This window comes from Calliphora vicina, chromosome 3 (assembly GCF_958450345.1).
Source record: "Calliphora vicina chromosome 3, idCalVici1.1, whole genome shotgun sequence".
Classification (NCBI taxonomy): Eukaryota; Metazoa; Arthropoda; class Insecta; order Diptera; family Calliphoridae; genus Calliphora; species Calliphora vicina.
Genome location: NC_088782.1, coordinates 127976494 through 127997597, shown reverse-complemented (window position 1 = coordinate 127997597; position 21104 = coordinate 127976494). Strand labels below are relative to the sequence as shown.

General features: G+C 28.9%; 3 protein-coding genes and 1 long non-coding RNA gene across 7 annotated transcripts in view; 2 read left to right on the top strand and 2 right to left on the bottom strand.

Moving 5' to 3' along the window:
* CrebA (Cyclic-AMP response element binding protein A) overlaps window positions 1–6257 on the top strand; it is a 46083-nt gene extending 39826 nt beyond the window's left edge. The window contains exon 6 of the mRNA XM_065503021.1: window positions 1151–6257. Within this exon, the coding sequence (XP_065359093.1) occupies window positions 1151–1345 (195 nt within the window). The 3' untranslated portion in view covers window positions 1346–6257. The remainder of the gene's footprint in view (window positions 1–1150) is intronic.
* LOC135953243 (uncharacterized) overlaps window positions 1–21104 on the bottom strand; it is a 129515-nt gene that overhangs the window by 103904 nt on the left and 4507 nt on the right. The window lies entirely within an intron of this gene.
* Window positions 9067–17095, top strand: LOC135954290 (BAG family molecular chaperone regulator 2). 4 transcript variants are annotated; one of them, XM_065504396.1, is made up of 5 exons: window positions 9083–9408; window positions 10394–10914; window positions 11627–11647; window positions 11742–11884; window positions 15911–17095. In XM_065504396.1, the coding sequence occupies exons 2-5, from the start codon at window positions 10658–10660 to the stop codon at window positions 16291–16293; spliced, it is 804 nt and encodes a 267-aa protein (XP_065360468.1). In that variant the 5' UTR covers window positions 9083–9408; window positions 10394–10657; the 3' UTR covers window positions 16294–17095. The 4 variants fall into 4 exon arrangements, with proteins under 4 accessions (XP_065360469.1, XP_065360468.1, XP_065360466.1 ...); XM_065504397.1 differs by lacking the exon at window positions 11627–11647 and having other exon boundaries at window positions 9067–9408; XM_065504394.1 differs by lacking the exons at window positions 9083–9408; window positions 10394–10914 and adding an exon at window positions 9855–10358.
* Window positions 19683–20807, bottom strand: yellow-k (L-dopachrome tautomerase yellow-k). The gene is made up of 2 exons (XM_065506246.1): window positions 20359–20807; window positions 19683–20297 (listed from the first exon to the last, which is right to left on the bottom strand). The coding sequence occupies exons 1-2, from the start codon at window positions 20782–20784 to the stop codon at window positions 19683–19685; spliced, it is 1041 nt and encodes a 346-aa protein (XP_065362318.1). The 5' UTR covers window positions 20785–20807.

The following is a 21104-nucleotide window of genomic DNA, read 5'->3' as shown; positions in this document are numbered from 1 at the left end:
ATTTTGTTGATTAACAGATCTTTCTCTTTGGAACATCCAGCAGCTCTCTATGTAAGATTTTTAGCTTATTTACAAGTGGAAGTCTTTAATTCGTCCTTAGTTCTATATTAATTATCTTTAGAGTCTCCTTCAAAGTGTTTAAAATCACCAGAAACACTAATACTTGGGAAACTCTTTCTGATACTTGCCTCCATTGATTGGATTGATTTTCACTCTCTGTATAATAGAGACTCTTGTAGGGAGAATATCCTTTTACTTTTTCGAAAGGGTCCTTGGAAGTCTTGAGTCTTTTTCAAATCACCAGAAGAACTAATACTTAGGAAACTCTTTCTGATATTTACCTCCATATTGGATTGATTTTCACTGTCTGTATTATAGAGGATACTTGTACGGAGAATACTGTTTTATTTAAGCTCTTAGTACCTTAAACAAATTGCTCATTTAAAGCATCCTTTCCTCCTCATTGTATTGCTCTCCACGCAAGATTTGTAGCATATTTAGAGGTGGAATTCTTGAGTTCGTCCTTTGTTCTATTTTAATTCTCCTTCAAAATGTTTGAAATCACCAGACACAGTAATATTTTGGAAACTCCTTCTGATTTCGGTATTACAGCATATCAAATGTGGTCTGTTCTTCCGTTAATCGGAGCCTCTGAAAGAACCTTTCCGAAAACAAATTGCTCTTTTTAAGCACCACTTCCTTCTTATTGTAGATATAGCTTATTTAGAGGTAGAAGTCGGTTCATCCTTCTTTCCATTTTGATTCTAATTAGAATCTCCTTTACAGAGTTTAGGATCACCAAAAACACTGATTATTGGGAAACATTTTCTATTTTTGGTATTACGGCAAATGGACCCTCTGAAAGAACCTTTCCAAAAACAAATTGCTCCTTTTAAGTACCTTCTCCTCCTGCAATCTGTGTCAAAGTTTTAGCTTAATTAGAGGTGGACGGTTCATTTTTCTTTCCCTTTTGATTCTCCTTTACAGAGTTTAGTGATCTGTTAGGCAATCGAACGATCTGAAGGAAGCTTTTCGAAAAACAAATTACTCCTTTAAAGCTACCTTTCCTTCTGCACTAAACTTCCTAAAGTATTTAATTTCACCTTTTATTTGTCACATTTTAATTTATTTTTCTGTTTGCTCTTTTTAGATTTCCGCCCAAGAAAGTAGGCGTAAGAAAAAAGAATATATGGATCAATTAGAACGCAAAGTTGACATTTTAGTTAACGAAAACAATGACTACAAGAAACGTGTCAAAAATCTGGAAGATTCCAATGCCAACCTACTAAGTCAATTGCACAAATTACAGGCTTTGGTAAACAAACAAAACCTCAAGAAGTCCTAAACGACTCTAAACTAAAACTGAAAGGAGTAAACAACAACAGCAACAACTACAACAAAATGTTGGTAAAAACAAACTAAGAAAATTGTTCTCATTACATTCCCAAACTCCCTCCTCCTAATCCTAACCACACTCTAATATTTTATCTATTAGATTTAAGACAGGAAATATTTTAGAAAAAAAAACATGGCGTTTGTTTTAATGAAGAAGAAAAAAAACTGGAATTTTGTTTTTTTTTTTTAGAAAAAAGAAACACAAATATTATATAGATTTTACAATGACATACATATTTATATTTATGAAAACCTACATATATTTATATATATTTACAAGAAACAACAACAACTGCAAAGAAATTCCATGTTATTTATGTTGTATATACATTAAGAGCTTAAAACCAAGATATTGTAAGTTACGCCCACAAACGCCCACCCGCCCTTTATGCTAACTTTAACTTACTTTAATTACAGAGGAAAATTTCTAAACAATTGTTTTCTCTCTCTCTCTTTATACAATATATTAATTTTTATAAAACTTTCTGTTTATTACAATAATTTTTTTTTTTTTTTTCAAATTTTATCTAACTTAACAGTAGAAATAGTAGAAGTTTGTTAAAACAGAAGTAAAGAAACTAGTAAAAAAAAAATGTTAAGATATTGTTTGACTGCCTCGCTATATGCCAATTATATATTTGTCTAGAAATTAAGTTCCACAGAAAAGAAAAGTCGTCGTCTATAGAGAACATATTTTAAAAAAAAAATTAAAGAAAAAGTTGAGGTTTTTTATGAAAGTTAAAAAAAAATAAAAATAGAAATGACGTTATGTTTTAATAATGTTCTTTTTTTTGTTAGTTTTTTCTTTTAAATATTTTATGTGTTAATTAACATGCTTTTGGGCAAATTGGCTTATGATCTAAATAATATGGTCCTTCCGTAAATAAAATACATTCCCTGGTCGAAAATAATTTAACTACATACATACTTAGCTAGCTAAATAGTTGCAAACGTTTTAAATAATTAAATACATATATATTGTAATTGTCTCTATTAATTGTAAGCAAGCCACATTTAGTTAGTTTAATTAGTTTTCTTTTTATTTTATTTTATTTGTAGTTAAACAAACAATGAGAAATCTTCTCCGAGCCACTTTAAAATATTTTGTTTTATTTTAATTCAATTTTGTATTAGGTATTTTTTTAATATTATTAGAGTGTTTTAAAACAATTCTTTTAATTTACATAATTTAACTAATTTCGTTTTTTTTTTTCAATTCATATAAAGAACAGCTGAGATGTTAAGAAAGATGTTGAAAGTGAGTGAAAATTTAGTTCCACTCTGAACTAGATATGGATTTAAAAGGAGTTAGGTTATTTTTAAGAAGTTTGGAATAAAAATAAATAATTGGTTACCAATCGAAGGCTAAACTTCAGATGTCCCTTCAATTTCATAATTGTATAAGTCAAAGTCTTGAATTCCCGAATTTATATAGTCACCCCTATCGCGAATCAGTATTCCACATGAAATATGTTCCCTTTTCCTTTTTTCGTTCATCAACTTTGTTCACGTGAAAAAATTCCACATGTTGTGGAATTTTTAGATGGAATTTTGTAAACAATAAACAGCTGTTACGAACAAAATCAACTATTGTGAATGAAAAGTTCATGGGGAATTTCACGATAGCAATTTTCCCTTTGAGGGAAATGGATATTTCATGGGAACAAAATTTCACATGTTATTGACGATAGGGATGAGTATTTTATGCATTTGAGTAGCCCCTTCCGGTCTAGAAAACGTTGACCTCTGAATTTAGTTTTTGATGGAGAGGAATAAAAAGGAGTGAGATTATGTCAAACTAGCAGTGCTCCTTTAAAGCATCATTTCCTCTGCATTGTATTACTCGCTGTGTCACATAATTAGCTTATTTAGAGATGGAAGTTTCCGGTTCGTTCTTCTTTCTATTTGATTGTCCTCAGAGTCTCCTTCCTCGAGTTTAGGAACACTAGAAACACTAATACTTAAGGAAGTCTTTATATTTTTGGTATTACAATGTTATAAACTGTGTTCTGTGGGTAATTACTCAGGAACTTACAGTTTTTGGTGTTCTAAGAGCCCCGAAATCAAAGGTTTTCGAAATTCACATCTCTTTTTGATGTTCTCGTTCCTCGTTTGTTACTTCGAACGAGGAAACTCCAAAAACATGATTTTTTATAATAAAAATAAGTCATTGTTGTTGAGAATAACAAGAAGATAAGTTGCAAATCCACCATCCAGCTCCAGTGGAAGACTCAAAACCAGGATATTTTGATGTTTGGGAATAAAGAGCGAACAAAAACTCACAAAATCCGGATTTTGCTAAATTCAGACCTCTGGCCAATTTAGTACAGCTTTTGCATCATTTTGAAACTATTTTCGAATCATTTTTCCAAATTTAAAACTGGGAATTTCTAAAAACATAAATTTTTTGATAAGCGAGAGTAAAAAGAAGACAGGGAGTGTCAAATTCATCGTAAAGTCCTGGAAGCTGACTCAACACATCGATATGTTTTGTGTAGTGCGATCTAGAAGTCCCATCATCCGGAATATCGCAAAATCTATAATTCTGGAGAGTCCCAAAGACGTTTAGTGCAACTTTTCTGGGAATTTGAAACAGAAATTTTGATATGGGAGAGTAAAAAGAAGTCAGTGAGTGCCAGATACTTCGTTAAGTCCTGGAGACTGACTCAACACATCGATATTTTTTGTGTAGTGCGAACAATGTGGGTCGATTGTTCAGGAGTTGAGGATTTTGAGCGATCTAGAAGTCCCATCATCCGGAATATCGCAAAATCTATAATTTTGGAGAGTCCTAAAGACGTTTAGTGCAACTTTTCTGGGAATTTGAAACAATTTTCGAAACACTGTTTCCAATCCGAAAAGGAAACTTCTAAAATCATGAGATTTTTTGATATGGAAGAGTAAAAAAAAGTCATTGAGTGCCAATTTTCCAAACCCTTGTCCTTTACGAAGAAGGAAACTCCAAAAACGTGAAGCGTGAATGTAAAAAAGAAGATATTGAGTGGGAAATATATAATGAATGACTCAACAATTGGATTGGCAGAATTTTAAGCAGCTTTAACTCTACTTTGTTTAGATCTCTGACATTTTCAAAGTCTTCGCGACCATTAGATTGGAATGCCTTCTAAGCGATCATGTTTTATGGATCTTGTCTGGTCTTAAAATATGCCTACAGTCATCTGCAGTTTAGTTTGGAATCCAAATGCCTACAATTAGATTCACCTTTCTTCTAAACAAATCCATTCCCCAGTTATTGCTACTATTTTTATCATCCACTTTCTTCAATTTTCAAAGTTTAACATCTACCTTTCGGGACCTAGATTTCAGTAAGTTATCGTTTATTATTAATTTAATTCAGACCAAAAACTCCTAAGAGTTTAAAAGGTTTTAATGCCTATGAGGCTTAAATAATAACAAACCACCGGAAACTTTAAATATATATTGTGTGTAAGAAGGGAAAATATAAACGATAATTTCAAAACTGATATTAAAGCTGTTCTTTCAACATGAATAAATTTCCCAATTTCTTTCAAATACATAATAAAATATCAAATAAAATACATAAATTAAATAAATTAAATAACTAATTGTTAAGTTTTTCCAATAGTTGTACTATATTTAAATGTAAAATTTTAGTTTTCTCTATTTTTTTCTTTTTTTTTGTAATTAGCAACTTAAGTTACAGCATGTTGATTTATTTTAATTAAAAAATAAGAATTTATTACATTTAATCAAACACACACACACACACAAATATACAACAAATTTTTAATGAAACACCAGGAATTGTAACATGAATGATGAATTAATTATAAAGAATGAATGATGAAATTTGTTTTGTTAAATAGTCCAATTTTTAATAAAATTTTACTAAATAAGATAATTTTTGCTGTTAATAATGATATTGATACTAATTATATAAAAAAAAATTATAATATTATTTAATAAGTTTTGATCCCCAAAAAAATAAAAATATTATAATTTTTGTCCCGCTTTAAACAAAACAAAAACAAAAAATGTTACATACGCATAAACGTTTTAAATGCAGTCGAAAGAGTCATATTTTTTTAAGTTTTATTACTTTTTATTATTTTTGTGAACTTTTAGAAGAATTTATATTAAATTATTAAAATAATTTGTTTTATGTTTTGCCTAAGCAAACGCATAATAATGTGTAAATGAAAAGCGGAAGTTTTAATTTCTTCCATAGATTTAAAAAAAAAATCATTAAAAACTTTAGCTATACTTTTGTTTGGTCAGACCATTTCTAAACCAATTTTCTTTACTTTTTGATATTTTTCTTGGTAATTTAATGTTTAAATTAATTTGTTTACCACACACACACAACTTTATGTGCAATGTCTTAGTTAAATTTTATTTTATTAATGTATTTTATTAATGCTTGATTTTATTGGTTTTTAAAATTGTTTTTTTTTTCACTTGTTTTTCTAAAAACGAGGCGCAATATTTTTTATAAAAATTATTACTTAATAATATTATTTGCAAATAAAACCTATTTTTTATTGTATTTTTATATGTATGTATATTTATTTGAATAAATACACAATGTTGCATTATTTAAGCATAAAACGAAATGGAGTATCTAACTAATGAAACGAATTAAACTATTAATTATTAAACAAACAAACAGAAAAAAAATCAAAATTATGTAAATACCACAAAAAAATAGAAAACTTAAATATATACGAAAAAACAAAAAAATATTTTCAGAATAAATTGTAATTTATAACAAACAAAAAACGGAAGTATATACACAAAACTTACCTATGACAACAACAACAAAAAAAGTACTATATATACAAATATTATTTTTTTCAAAATAAAGTGCAATTCAAAAATTATATATTTTACAGCATACAAAAAAAAAACCGAAATATTTCAATTTTAAAAGGAAAAAACTATAAAATGTAAGTATAATTTAACTAGAAATTTTAATGTATTTTCTTGAAATTTTAGTTTTAACTGTTTTTGAATACAATTTCTAAACTTCTTAACATAAAATCAGTAAAATTCTTATTTCCGGTGGAAATTTGTAACAGGAAACATGGCAAACCAATTGCATTACTTTTATTTAAAAGGAAACACTAGATTCATTTGAATTATACTGAATTTGGCAGCACTTTTCTATATTTCCGCCACAAAAAATAGCAGTACTCAAATTACAACAGAACAAAACTTATACTTATACACACATTTCACGATATTCACAATAGAGTACTAAACAAAACTTGGCATTACTTGAATAGTTCGTATCCATCTTTTTTGTAATCATTCACAATGGATGAAGAGAATGAGTAAAAAGAAACTAAAGAAAATATTTGCACACACTCACATACACATGCATGTGTAAACAAGCAAAGGGAATCAAACTAAACTTCGGGAAAACTTTAAACAATTATGAATTTTCAACAATTCTAACTTTGCAAATATAACAAACTCTTATTCAACTCTTTTGTTACCATAGCAAAGTAATACCTTAACTTGCAATTACCTTAAATATTAAACCCAACCTGTGGGCAGTTGGTTGGTATAGTGGTGGACTACTCCAAAACATTTGGCGCAAAATACCTAACACCTCTAGTTTAAACATTTATTGCATGTTACTGATGTTTAATACGTTTTAAAATGTTATTGTACTATGTAAAAGAAATTCTAGCAAATTTGTTAATACACTAACCTGGACGAACTTATTTGCAGCCACCATGTTTGTATATTGAAGGAACATTAAGTTTCTTTCACTCTTCTTGGGCTTTACACAAATTACACAACAACACTTTACAATTAACACTTATTAAATATTTATTAACACATTTTATTTCTTTATTTGTTAAACTAAAAAAGCGGGCAAAATAACTTGTTGGAAAAACACTTGCACAAAGTAAAAGTGACAACTAAAAACTGATTTAAAGGAAATGAAGGAAAACTTCATAAGAGAAAATCCGTTATGTTTTTCAGTGTTGTCAACTTTGCAAAATTATAAAAGCGCTGTTTTGGTATAGAAACTAGCTAAAGTCAATAATTAAACTATTTTTTTACATTTTTTCCATAAAATAAGTTATTTTATCTCAAATATTTATATGATATACAAAATGATATAAAATTAAATAAGTAATCACAAAAATTAATTAGTAAAATAAATTCCCTACAATTTCTTCCAACAAAAGTCCATACGAATAAACTGACGCCTTTCACACTAGGCAATTTAGTTGCGCAAGTCTCTTGTGTTTGTCATGTCGGGTTAAGGAGAAGAAAATTTTACATGCTGTTTTGTTGATGGACAAGAGACTTGCGCAACTAAATTGCCTAGTGTGAAAGGGGTCTAAGAGAACACCAATTTGATATACCATTTATATCATTTTGTAAGATATCAGTTCGACTTATTCTCCTATATAACGGAAATCAACTTTCCGTAGCCCACAAATAACTTAATACATGATTCATACATCAATATATCGGATATTATTTCGGCTTGGTTGATATTTAAAATCGACAAAATCGGCTCACAAATGGCTGAGAAATAAGGAAAAAACCGGAACAACCTCGATTTTTGCCCTATTTGTGATCTATATCTGGATTACTAAGTCATTAATATAGACAATGTGGATATCTAATGATAGATATTTCAAGTTTATTGCAACGATGTATATAAGGCTATAGTAAGTTGGAACTACAATGGGTCAAAATCGGGACATTTATTTTTCATAAAAAAAAAAATTTGTCTTAAATTATTTTTACAAAAATTTTTTTTTTAAAAAATTAAAAAAAAAAATTTTAATTTAAAAAAAAATTTGGAAAAACTTTTTTAAAAACAATTTGGACAAAAAAAATAAAAGTAATTTAAAAAAAATTTTAATTTTGTTTAAATAAAAATATTTTTAAGTATAATTTGGTGAGGGTATATAAGATTCGGCACAGCCGAATATAGCTCTATTACTTGTTTAATTTATTACCGCGATATTTTTGAAATTCTTAAAGTTTTAATTGAAATTATACACTTATTAAAACAAAATATAGTTATTCTTCAATTGTTCGTAAATTTTTGTAACAAAAATTCAAAAATTTTTTTGGCATTCCCTTTTTATATTTTTCATTTTCTTTTGTTTGACGTTATAGGGAATGAATAATTGAGAATATACTTTCTAATAATTGTACCTGGCTAGTTCTGCCGTGGAAAAAAGCTATAAAATTTAAAGTAAATAAAACAGTGTTGATATCACTGAAGAAATAGAAAGAGAAAATTAAAACAAAATCAAATGGGAACTCATTTAAACTTGGCTGCATTGTTTTACGATACCAGAAAACGTTACTTTTTTTATAGCAACCATAATAGTTTATAAATAAACACACATTTGCTGGGTAATGTGTATTCTCTATTACCCAATATTGTTTTATTGCCAAGCAACAAACAAAATGCTGTAATTTTAAGCAAATAAATGTGTAAAAAATAAAAAAAAATAGTTTTAGACTATTCTGGAATATACTGGCAACTCTATTTTTATATGGATCAAACTGAAAACTTGGCTTTACATTTTCAACTACCCCATACATTCACATTCACAATAAAACGAACTAGACAACAAAAAGAAAACAAACTAGTTATTGCATTTCGGCAAACGAACGGCAGAAACCCCCAGAGAAAAAACAATACTTTTTGCAGATACAAATTTTTAATCATTTTTTAGTTTTTTAAACAACAATTTCCACAGCAAAAAAAAGTATTTTTTAATGTAAACAAAGTATTTTTAAAAGAAGAAACGAAGTAGCAAGTGTGTTTAGCAATAAATTGAAATAATAATTGACAGAGAAAATTAGAAAATATTAAAATTGCTGGTGGCTGGAGCAAAAAAATCTATAGTAAAAAAAAATTTTCTTTGGTGAAAAAAAAAAAATTGCCAATCCCCTTTAGAATTAAATAGAAATCAAACAAAAAGGAAGAAAAAGCACAAAGTGTATTTAAAAGGGAAGGTGCAAGTGAAATACGGCAGTTAAAAGGTAATGAATGACATTTCTTTACATACATTGTTGTTTTTGTATTCATTCTGATTCATGTTGTTTGTGTGATTTTTTGCACATATGGTGGGCTGGTTGTTGTTGTCATTATTATTGCTCAGCAGCTGCGACAGAACATAATAGAAAACAGTGTAATCAAGTTGGCGGAATAGAAACAAGAATTTATAATTTCTTTAAAAATTTTACATTTTTGTAATATTAAGTAAATATTTCAATAAGGTTTGTAGCTTTTTTTATTTAAAAGATTTTTTAAAATAAGCTCTTTTTTTTCTTAATTATTTAAAGCATTTTGTATGTTGTTTAGCAATCATTACTAGCGTTTTTTTCTGTTTGATAAGGTTAGTCACCACTGTTTGTTATTGTTTATATTTGTAGCAAAAAAAGAGAACCACAAGTTGAGTGAGTGTGTGAAGTTTATTCTAGAAAGAATAATAAAAAAAAAACTAAAGTATTTGTTGTGTTTACGCAGTTCTTGGAAATTTTTCAAAAATAGTTTCGTTAATTTTACAATTTTGCGTAATAATTTCAAACAATAATAGAGTAATGACAGTTTGTTTTAAAGTTCTCAAGTGATTTGAAATTTTTTTAAGAACAAACTCTTGAATTTGTTCGTTTTATTTGCCTTTTGTTACAAAAATGTTTGAGAATTTTATGGGCATGTTAAGAAAACGTCGACGTCTTGACGAAGATGCCGACGCTGGTGGTAGTGGTGCTGGTGTTGATCACAATAGCACCTCCACTGGCAGTACTGCTGCGGCCAGCATGTTTTCCTCTGGCCTGCCCACACACTCCAATATGAATATGTTTTGGGATTCCTTATTTGGTTCTAACAATGAAGCATCAAACACTGCCGCTCGGTCACCACAATATCAAACAGACAACAACACCAGCATCGTTAGCAATAGCAACAACTTGTCCATGTGCATAGAGAGGTAATAATATAATTCATTTTCTATTCTATTTTCAGCTAAACAACTGGTTTTATAGGCAGCTTTCAAGCATAGTTCTCTTTTAACATAAACTCAACTTCAACAATAAGAATTTTTTATTCGCAAATAAACAGTATTTTTAACGCCTGCTTTATTATTAATTACAACGCCTAAGAGTTTTGTAGCGCGATTGTTATTTTGCTACAAGAATTTCCGTGTTTTTTTTTTGTTATTAAAATTGCATTTAAAACCACATTTGCCTAAGCAAAATATCGCAGCAACATCAATTGGACGTAGAAGACATGGAAATTGATCCATCTCCAGTACCGCCACCTCAAGAATATTCGGATAATCCTGCCATTCCTTATCAATCCGAATCCTCCATGAATTTCGATTATTTACATAGTTTACATGCCGATTCGGCCATGGACTCCAGCAACAGTAGCTCTTCATTCCGTACACAAGGTCTCAACTCACCGCGTCACTTTGCCGGTGTGGGAGGCAATTCCACATTACCGTCTAACTATGGTCAGGTGGACGATAGCCGAGTGCTGGACAGGTTGTTATAACAAACATTTTAGACAATTTTAGACATTTTTCTAAATCTTCCCAATTTCAGTTAAAGTTTTGAAATATTTTTCTTTTGAATTATTGTAGATATTTGTAAAAGGGTGTAATTCTATAATTACAAGTTATTTTCAATAAGTGTGTTAAACAAATTTATATAGAAAAGTGTAAACATTAATTCTATTGTAAATTTATCACACCTACCTCGTTGAATATAGCTTTATTTTCAATTTAATTATGTTTTAATTGTTTTCAAGATTTGTTTTTTTTTTTTTTTGTTTTCGTTACTGAAACACACATTGTTGTTTTTCCATCATAAACACCCACTTAAACATTTTGTTGTTTTAAATACATTCCATATAAGTAATGATTACTGCCCTAAAAGGCCAGGTTTTTTAAAACAAAAAATACTACGTTTCTATTGAATGAAGATTTGTAACAAAATTGTGTTTTGTGAAATATTTTGTATTTTTGTTCCAAAAAATTCCAATATTAACATTAATTCCAACACATGTAGTTAGTTTAAATATCAAACACTAGAAAGTATCTACATTTATTTAATAAGAAATTTATAATTTCTGTTTCTTTTTTTTTTCAAAACAAAAAACATATTAAATCCTACTACTCCCTTAAATTTGCAACAAATTTAATTTAAATATCAAAATTATGCCTTCAACTGACTACCTTAACATCCCATACGGCAGACCTTTCAATTTGAATGAAAGGTAATTATTATTTTGTTATTGGTTTAATTTTATAAGTTTCATATTTTAAACTTAATCTAAAAACAAATAATTAATTTTCATTTTCTTTTCTTAGATTTGTTACTGTATTGGATCAACTGGATGCTCGTGTGGAAAAATTCCGCAAAGATGCCCTGGGTTTGCAGGAGAAACGTGATTTCTTACTCATGTCCATCGATTTGATCAAAAGCAACGATTTAATGCAAAATTTATCAGAATGTAAGTAAAATAGTAAAAAGAAAAAAAGTATTCAAGTGATAAGCAAAAAAGTGCAATAAGTAAGAAATGTGATAAGCGGACCTTTATTTCAATAGCTGTATTTAGTTCTTAAAATACTGAAATTATGGTTTCTTTATCAGTTTTATAAATTTCCTGCTAAAAGTATATTTAAAGTGTTTGAGTCATTTTTATGTCATACCTATAAATTGTGGTTAAGTTTTGGGGCAACTAGGAAAATGTATATATTTATACTACTTTTCATAGGGTAACATAGAGACGAGACGTAATTGTCAAAAACCTAAGTCTGTTGTCAAAAACCTATCTCTCGCAACAACAAAATACATGCTAGTCAATGTATTTTGTTGTTGTATCAAACATATTTTTTGTTTGACAAATCGTAGTGTCTCGTCTCTATGTATAATTCTCTATGCTACTTTTATTGTAGTTTTCTGTAGAGCATTTTAAAGTTTTTATAATCCAATACAAATATTGGGAATATAACTTAAAAATACGAAATTTGAAACATTTGTACAGTATAAATTTATTTAAAGTATTGGCTATGACCTTTTTCCATCTTCCTGGCAACATATGATTTCGCATCAAAAGAACTGTTCATCTTTTGAGGCCAAGAAAGAATCAAGTCAATTTTGGATACTCTATATTCGAAAGTGATATTCCAAAGTGAAGCATATCCCAGAGAAGAGAGAGAGCGTTCTGCATCGATCGATACAAATAGTAGTAGAACGGGCACGGTCTGGACTATAAAGAAATTGAGGCTAAACTTCCCAACCTCATCTTTCTAAATAGTTTTTAACAGGTATTGCAACATGTTGCCTAATATTACGTTTCATGCCTGGCCGTACATTCTGGGCGTTTTTCGGCCAATGCTCGCTTCAAACGAATTAGTTGCGTTCGGTACAGGTTTCGTGTGATGGTCTGGCCAGATTGGATCCTTTTGGTCAGGCTTCACATACGATCTCTTAAGCTTAGGGTTATCGTAATGAATTCATTTTTTATCGTAAAAATTATCTTCTTTTATAGCATTCAAGTAGCTGGTTATAGGAAACACAGCAATCTCTATATGAAATTGTTTGAAACTTGTAATGAAGCATATAATATAATAAATATGAGAATCGTTAGAGATACAGGTTCTTTTTTAAAGAAACTATAAAAGTGGAGATTGAAGCATTTGCTTTTATACCGCTCAATTCATTCTTTTTAGAACTAATTCCTTATTGAATCTTAAAATCATTTCTCAAATCAAATCTATTACAATTAATTTTGTAAATGATTTAAAAAACAAAGAAAAATTTAATTGAATGAATTTTATTGTCAATAATGAATGAATTCTATTAAAATAAAAGTCTTTGAATGAAGCTTCTGAATTAGTATTGTTGGAAATGGTTTTATGGAATGAATTGCTGACATTTTGTAATTCTGAATTAAGATTTTAGTGAATCTCTGTTTAAAATTAACTGCTTTCAATATTTAAATCGACTTAAATCAACGTATTACGACACTCGCAATACGTTCAAACGACAATTGGATCTACTCTCCGAACGACCAGTCTCTCTCGGGCAAAAATTTAGAGCGAATTATTTTTTTTCTAATAAAATGTTGACCGATTTTTTTTTGTTCTAAAAAATTTTGTATGGATTTTTTTTATATCACATCGAAATATTAATCGCAGACCCACAGAAGTATATATATTCTGGGTCCTCATAAGATTCTAAGACAGTCTAGCTTTGTCCGTCCATATTTCTGTCTGTTGAAAATACGATAAGGCCCAAACGAAAGGAGCTAGCTATCTCGTTTGATAAAGTTTGTACGGTATTGAAAATGGACAACATCGGACCATGATTTCACCTAGACCCCATACAAATGTCCCTCCGGAATACTGTTTAAGCAGTCATAAATATGTTGATTATGCGGCAATCCTAAACCAAACCAATCCAAACCTAAATATTTCTACCTTCCCAATATAATCCCTATATCAGAAAAATGTTTTATTGTCACACATCACAGCAGAATTTTTTTTCTAAAAAAATTTGAACGATTTTTTTTTTCTAAACAAATTTTAGTTTGGTAAAAATTTGGAAGCAATATTTTTTATTCGAAACTAATTTAAAAAATCAAGTAAGAGTGCTATATTCGGCTGTGCCGAATCTTATATACCCTTCACCAAATTATACTTCAAAATTTTAAATATTTTTAGGTAAACAAAATTTAATTTTTTTTCCAGTTGTTTTTTGAATTTTTTGGAAAAAAAAATGTTTCGATTGTTATTTTAAATTTTTTTTTTGTATTTTCAATTTTTTAAAAAAAAAAAAAAATTCGGATTCAAAATTTGTTTCCCGATTTTGACCCATTGTAGGTCCAACTTACTATGGTCTTATATACGTCGTTGCAAATGTCTTTGAAATATCTATCATTAGATATCCATATTGTCTATATTAATGTCTTAGTAATCCAGATATAGGTAAAAAATAGGTCAAAAATTGAGGTTGTATTGGTTTTTTCCTCATATCTCAGCCATTTGTGGACCGATTTTGCTGATTTTAAATAGCAAAATTCTCGAAAGCATGTCTGACAGAATTATTGAAGATTTGGATCCCGAAGATATCTGGGGTCTTCAGAAAACTGATTTCAACAGACAGACGGACAGACAGACAGACAGACAGACAGACAGACAGACGGGCATGGCTTAATCGACTCCGCTATCTATAAGGATCCAGAATATATATACTTTATAGGGTCGGAAATGAAAAATCTAGAAATTACAAACAGAATGACAAACTTATATATACCCTTCTCACGAAGGTGAAGGGTATAAAAATAGTTAATTTTTTTTTAAAAAAATATTGTCCGAATTTCTAAAAAAAAAGTATGTGCAAATTTTGTTTGTTAGAAATGTTTTTTATTCTAAACAAATTTTCACCTATTTTTGTCTTCTAAAAAGTGTGATGAAAAACGATCGTTTTCAAAACTGAAATCAATCTTAAAAACGATTTAGGTGTGATGAATTTCGATTGATTTCATATTCAATTTTTGTTACAAAATTTAGTTTGTTAAAAATTTGGAAGGAATATTTTTTATTCTAAACAAATTTTAGAAAAAAAAAATGGTTAATTTTTTTTTTAATTTTAAAAAAAAATTATTTTTCTAAAAAAATGTTGACCGAAATTCTAAAAAAAAATATGTGGGTGCAAATTTTGTTTGTTAGAAATGTTTTATATTCTAAACAAATTTTCACCGATTTTTTTTTCTAAAAAAATATGTTCACCGAATTTTTGGCGATGTTTTTTTTAATTTTGACAGAATTTGTTTTCTAAAAAAAACTTTTGATCGTGAAGGCTTGATATTACGAAATAAATGAATAAATAAATAAAATAAAGAAAATCAGGCATGTGTGATTAATTTCGATTGATTTCATATTCTATGTTTATTACAAAATTTAGTTTGTTAAAAATTTGGAAGGAATATTTTTTATTCTAAACAAAATTTTAGAAAAAAAAAATTTAATTTTTTTTAATTCTAAAAAAATATGGCCGAATTTCTAAAAAAAAATATGTGCGTGCAAATTTAGTTTGTTAGAAATTTGGAAGAAATGTTTTTATTCTAAACAAATTTTGACTGATTTTTTTTTTCTAAAAAAAATATCTTGACCGAATTTTTGGCGTTTTTTTTTTAATTTTGACAGAATTTGTTTTCTAAAAAAACTTTTGATCGTATTTAAAAAATATACTGACAAATTTTTGTACTAATTTTTTTCTTTTAATACAATAAAGAATTTCGATATCGTAATTATAACAAAATGTACTAAATTTCATTCTCGATATCGAATGCCGTAATCTCTAATCAGAAAATTACGATCGAATTTACTCGATATCGAATGTATATTGTATATTTTTGGAAAACATTATTTACTTGCTTTTTTTATTACTTTAATTATATGAAAAATCAAATAATTTTCTTAATATAATCCCAATAACTTAAACCAATTCTTTCCTCTCTCTAACATTGCAGCTGAACGCGAAGAAATTTCTTGTTACATACAACGTGTTAATTCTCGTCTCTCCACCGTGGAACTGAATGTGCGCACGGTACGTGATCAGTCCCAAGAGGATTCGCTTAGTCAAATAAACGTGCTCATCGACATGATGATCACCATGGGCGATCCAGTATTATCAAGACAACGTTGTCAAATGTACTTGAACGCCTGCTGCAGTGCACGGGAATCAGGCGGTTTACCCTCATGCAGTGAGTCGGGCCTAGATCTGGATGCCGGACCCATAGACAAGAAATTCGAGAGTGTATTGCTGGGCTGTACTTTAGATGATCAGAAGAATATTAAGAAACGTTTGCAGGCTTTAATGGGTTACCTAAACAAACAAATCATACACCATTGAAATTAACAACAAAAAACAAACAAACATAACGAAACAATTTACTTTTTTTCGACTTGTATTTTAGTCAATAATAAAATTAATTATAAATATATAAATTATTAATTATTATCATTAATGTTTTCGTCATTTTTTTTTATATAAATAACTACACATACACAAAACAAAAACAAAACAACAAAAAAAAATATTGAAGTAAAATATTCTTAAAGTAAAAAAAAAATTTATTTAAATACATAGTTTAAAAAAACCTTACAAAAATTGCAACAAATTAAAATTTATTGGCTATTAAAGAAAATATATTATATAAATGGATGGATGTGTATGAGAAAAGGTGTTTAGCTGAGTATAGCAAAATAAATTACAATTACAAATTTTAGATTTTAGCCATTAAGTTGTTTATTTAAGCCTACTTCTTCTATTTTATTATTATTACTATCGCAATTTCCTTAAACTTTTTGTTTATCTTTCTTTTTTTCTCTATGATTTTTTAATTTACTTTCAAATACCCGTTTTATGCCCGTTGTTGCCTATTTTCCCAGATTTTATATGACATTTTTTCAAGATTTTTTTAATATTTTTATTGTTTAATAAATCATTAGCAATTTGTTTATGTTATAAGTTCTTATTTTTTATTGTATTATTATTATAATTTGTATTATTTTATTATTATTATGAATTCCGAAATATTTCTATGAATTTAAAAAAAAGAAAGTATGTTTAAAACTAAATTTTATTATGAAAATTGTATTTGAAATACATAAAGAAAATAAATATAAAAAAAAAACGAAAAAAAAAATAATAATTTTTTTACTTTTTTTGGGGCTGTTACGAAAATATTAATATTTCTAGGCTTAATACATTGTAATTCGAAAGTGTTTTAGAAAATCATAAAAGAAATTTTAAGATTGTTAAATATTCAGAGACTTTTTTTTATAGAATTCGTTGGGAAATGTTAAGATTTTCAATAAAAATTAAACTAAAAAAAAATATTTTTAATTCTTAAAAAACAATAAAATTTTGTATGTGATCGATTTGAATAGATGTAATTAGAATGTTCACAAACATTACACCCTCACTCATCCCTCCCATAAGCTATTTTCCTAGTAACACTACAATGATTTGCATTAGCACGGGTCATCCTCTAAATGCTGGCCCAAGAATACAGGATGAACAAATTTTAGGTTATGTAGTAATTTTCCTGTCAAATGATGTCAAGAATTGACTGTAATTTTTTGACATTTAACTTGGGAAATTTTAGCTAGCAGCCGAATTGCCACATTCGATAACAAGTAAAACTGTAATTTTCTTATTCGAGATTATGACATTCGATAACAAGCTCGAGCGCGGTTTTTGTTTTTAATAACTTATATGTCATTTTGAAGCGTGCATATTTGTCAATTGTTCCCACTTAGTTATTGAACATTATAGTGTAAACAACAAAGTTTTTTTTGCTTCGAAATTGTGCCAATTTGTGCCAACAAAGCGTCATATGCGAGAAGTTTTGCTTTACTTATTTAACCTCCAAAGCTTATGGTGAATGTGGAAAGATCGCCAAGGCCAGCCAAAAAAGTTTGAAGACCAAGAATTAGAGGCAATACTCTATGAAGATTCAACAAGAGCTTGAAAAATCATTGGGAGCTACTCAAGCAGAAATTTCAAAACGTTTGCGAGCATCAGGATTCATCCAAAAGCAGGAGAATTGGGTACCATAACAATTGAAGCCGAGAGACCTACAAATACAATTTTGCATGTCCGAAATGAGGCTTGAACGCTATAAAAGAAAATCATTTTTGCACCGAATCATTACTTGCGATGAAAAATGGATCCATTACAATAACCCGCATCGTAAGAGATCGTGTGTGAAGCCCGATCAACAAGCCGAATCGACACTAAAGCCAAATATCCATGACCCTAAGATAGTTCTATGTATTTGGTGGGACCAAAAGGGTCATATCTATTATGAGCTGTTAAAAACTGTACCGTACACAACTGATTCGAAAAACTCCCAGAATATGCGTCCAGACATGAAACCACATGTTGCAATACCTGTTTAAAAGTATTTAGAATGAAGTGGTTGGGAAGTTTTGCCTCACCCTCGGTATATGCAGAACGCTCTCCCTTTGGAACAGAGTATCCGATATTGGCTTGTTTGGTTCTTGGCCTCAAAATATAAGCAGACCACTTACTTAGGTTTTTGAGTCTGGAATTATTAAGAAATAAAATTTATTTTGATTTCGAAAATGGAATTAAGAATTATTTCTTTCTATGCTTTGATATCAATAAAACTAAACTTTGGTTAAGAAAGTAAAGTTTTTAAGCCAATTTACTTCATAACCTCAAATTTGTCCACAATTTATATTAGAATGTTTGGAGAGTCATTATATAAGGATGATAAATCGAGTATTTTTAAATGTTTATTCACTTCAAAAATAAAATAAATAATTCTTTTAAAGTTATTTTCAACAATTTCCAAAAAAAAAACGATTTAAATCAATTCCTAACTAAAAAAAAGAGAAGTAGTTGTTAGAAAAACTTTAAAACATGTTAAAATGTTTTAAATAATTTAAAAAGATATGATTTGTTCCTAAATACAGAAAATTTGTGTATCAAGGATGCAGAGATATGCCACTTTTTTAATATTAAAATTAAATTTAATTCTTTTTCACTTCTTTGGAAGTAATATTTTTGCTAAGTCTCAAAAGTAAAGCCAAATAAGCTTTTTCGAATGCTTAAGTATTCTCCCTTGAAGTTCCTTCTTGAAATGATATAAATTGATCAGTGGAATTGGATTTAGTTCAAAAATACAATCCTGTCTGTCACACATTCCGTTCGAAATGGTTTCGATTCCGTAGTTAATATTCCGATCGATGTTACTTTAGTTTCTTTAGATGTTGTTCAACATTCTAGTTGGCAAATTCAGGTTTATTAAGAAATTGAATAAAAAAAAATTAACCCCCATTAACACGAAGTCTGGTTATGCCTTAACTAATAGTTATACTGTAGGTTAAAATTATTTTTGTTATACTATTAGTTAAAAAATAACCAGACTTCGTGTTACTGGGGGTAAGAAAGACTAAATTATCAAAACAAATATCAATTCTATTAAGAAAACTTAAAGTGAATTCATTCCCAAACGTTTTTTAATTCCAATTTCGATCGCAAAGAAATGTGACTGGGAGGATGATGGTCACCTAAATATATTTACAAACAAACAAAATTAAATTTATCAAGTGATTAAAAGGTAAAATTTCCATAAAAATTATAAACCCCTAATAACTTTTATGAATATTTATCAATACTAAAAAAGTTTTAACTAATCTACAGCAATAATCGCTATAAAATAAAACCATTAACCCTAAACTAGTGATTCCTATAAACAAAACAAAAGATTAATACCCCGAAAAACATTTATCGTAGGGCCTTAACCATTTCTCCGACAACAGCCACACGGAACCCTCACTGCCAAAGAATATCTGCTGAATATTTTTCGAAGTCATGTGTATAATTTCACTATCCTCGGCCGTTATATTTTGCTTATAAACACATCTTACCACAGCACCAAATTTAGTGACCACATAGTACAAAGCACCATATGGATCCACCATCATACCCCTAGTGGGACCCAGCAAAGAGCCCATCAACATCATGTTAATAATAGAGTCTTCCGTATGATTGGACTTTTTCGTGACACGATTCATTTCATTGGCAGCCGAATACAAATTACCATCATCATCGGATATGAGTATTTCACCTTGAATGCCGAAGGCTATATCCTGGGGTTTGATGGGTAAAAATTCATTGATGGTACAATATTTTTTACTTCTCAGCTGGCGGTAGTGCCATTTTTGTTCCAATATATCATAGGCCAGGAGATGGGGATCATTGGCCAAAATGAAATAAATGAATTTCTCGGTGCCACAGGAGGTTATGCGGGGTCCTAATTCAATGTCCAGTAATTCAGAGCTATTGGGTCGTATGTATTTGCCACAGTCAATATGCAGAACCTGAAATAAAATAAAGTAAATTTAAATTGTTTTTATATATTTAGTTTATTAAAGCACTTACCTCTATACCGTTCCTTAATAAATCGAAAACCATTAACTTTGGATTACATTTATTTGCATCTGAGCTATTAAAACCAGGCCAGCCTACATCCATTACCCACAAACGGGACAAAGAATCCACCTGAGACCAGCGAGCCTGCTGTATCAGACTACAATCTGAATGATCTCCATTTGCATGTAAAAATCTATGAGGATATATTATGGGTGTCTGGCTGGGCAAATATGATTGGGGCCATTGCGTTTCAATGAGCGTAGGAAATGTCTGACTTTTCACTGTTATACTAAGAAACACTCGCGTAAAATGGGTTGACAAATGCAAAACCCGATACGATTCATTTAGGCCACTATGAGCCAATAACCATGCCCTATTTAAAACGAACTGTGTTATTATTAAAAACCACAATAATTTTAAATTGTTTGAAACCATAACGCGTTAATAGTTCAAACTGCAATTAAAGTCTGAGTTCATAAAACATTTTAGCTACTGGCAAAATTTCATTTCTAGTATTTTTTTATTTTTTTTAATAATTTTTGTTTCGTACAAAAAAAATAATAATAATAAACTGAAATTGCATTTCATAACATATAAATGTTGAGCTTAGCAAAAATTATTATCTAAATTATGTTAAAGCAATTAATTGAAGTATGTACATGAAAAGCAAAATACAAAATTAATTTAAAGTAAATTTTTTTTAGAACATTTTTGGCTTTCCAGTTAAATCAATAATTTTGCAATAGAGTAATTTA

What these genes read in the sequence shown, in the direction of transcription:
- LOC135954290 (XM_065504394.1), top strand. Translation starts at nt 10,063, where the DNA reads ATGTTTGAGAATTTTATGGGCATGTTAAGAAAACGTCGACGTCTTGAC. An exon ending in TTGTCCATGTGCATAGAGAG is followed by an intron (nt 10,359 to 11,626) that starts GTAATAATATAA and finishes CCCATACGGCAG; the next exon opens with ACCTTTCAATTTGAATGAAA. An exon ending in AATGCAAAATTTATCAGAAT is followed by an intron (nt 11,885 to 15,910) that starts GTAAGTAAAATA and finishes CTAACATTGCAG; the next exon opens with CTGAACGCGAAGAAATTTCT.
- yellow-k (XM_065506246.1), bottom strand. Translation starts at nt 20,784, where the DNA reads ATGGTTTCAAACAATTTAAAATTATTGTGGTTTTTAATAATAACACAG. An exon ending in TATTAAGGAACGGTATAGAG is followed by an intron (nt 20,298 to 20,358) that starts GTAAGTGCTTTA and finishes ATTTTATTTCAG; the next exon opens with GTTCTGCATATTGACTGTGG.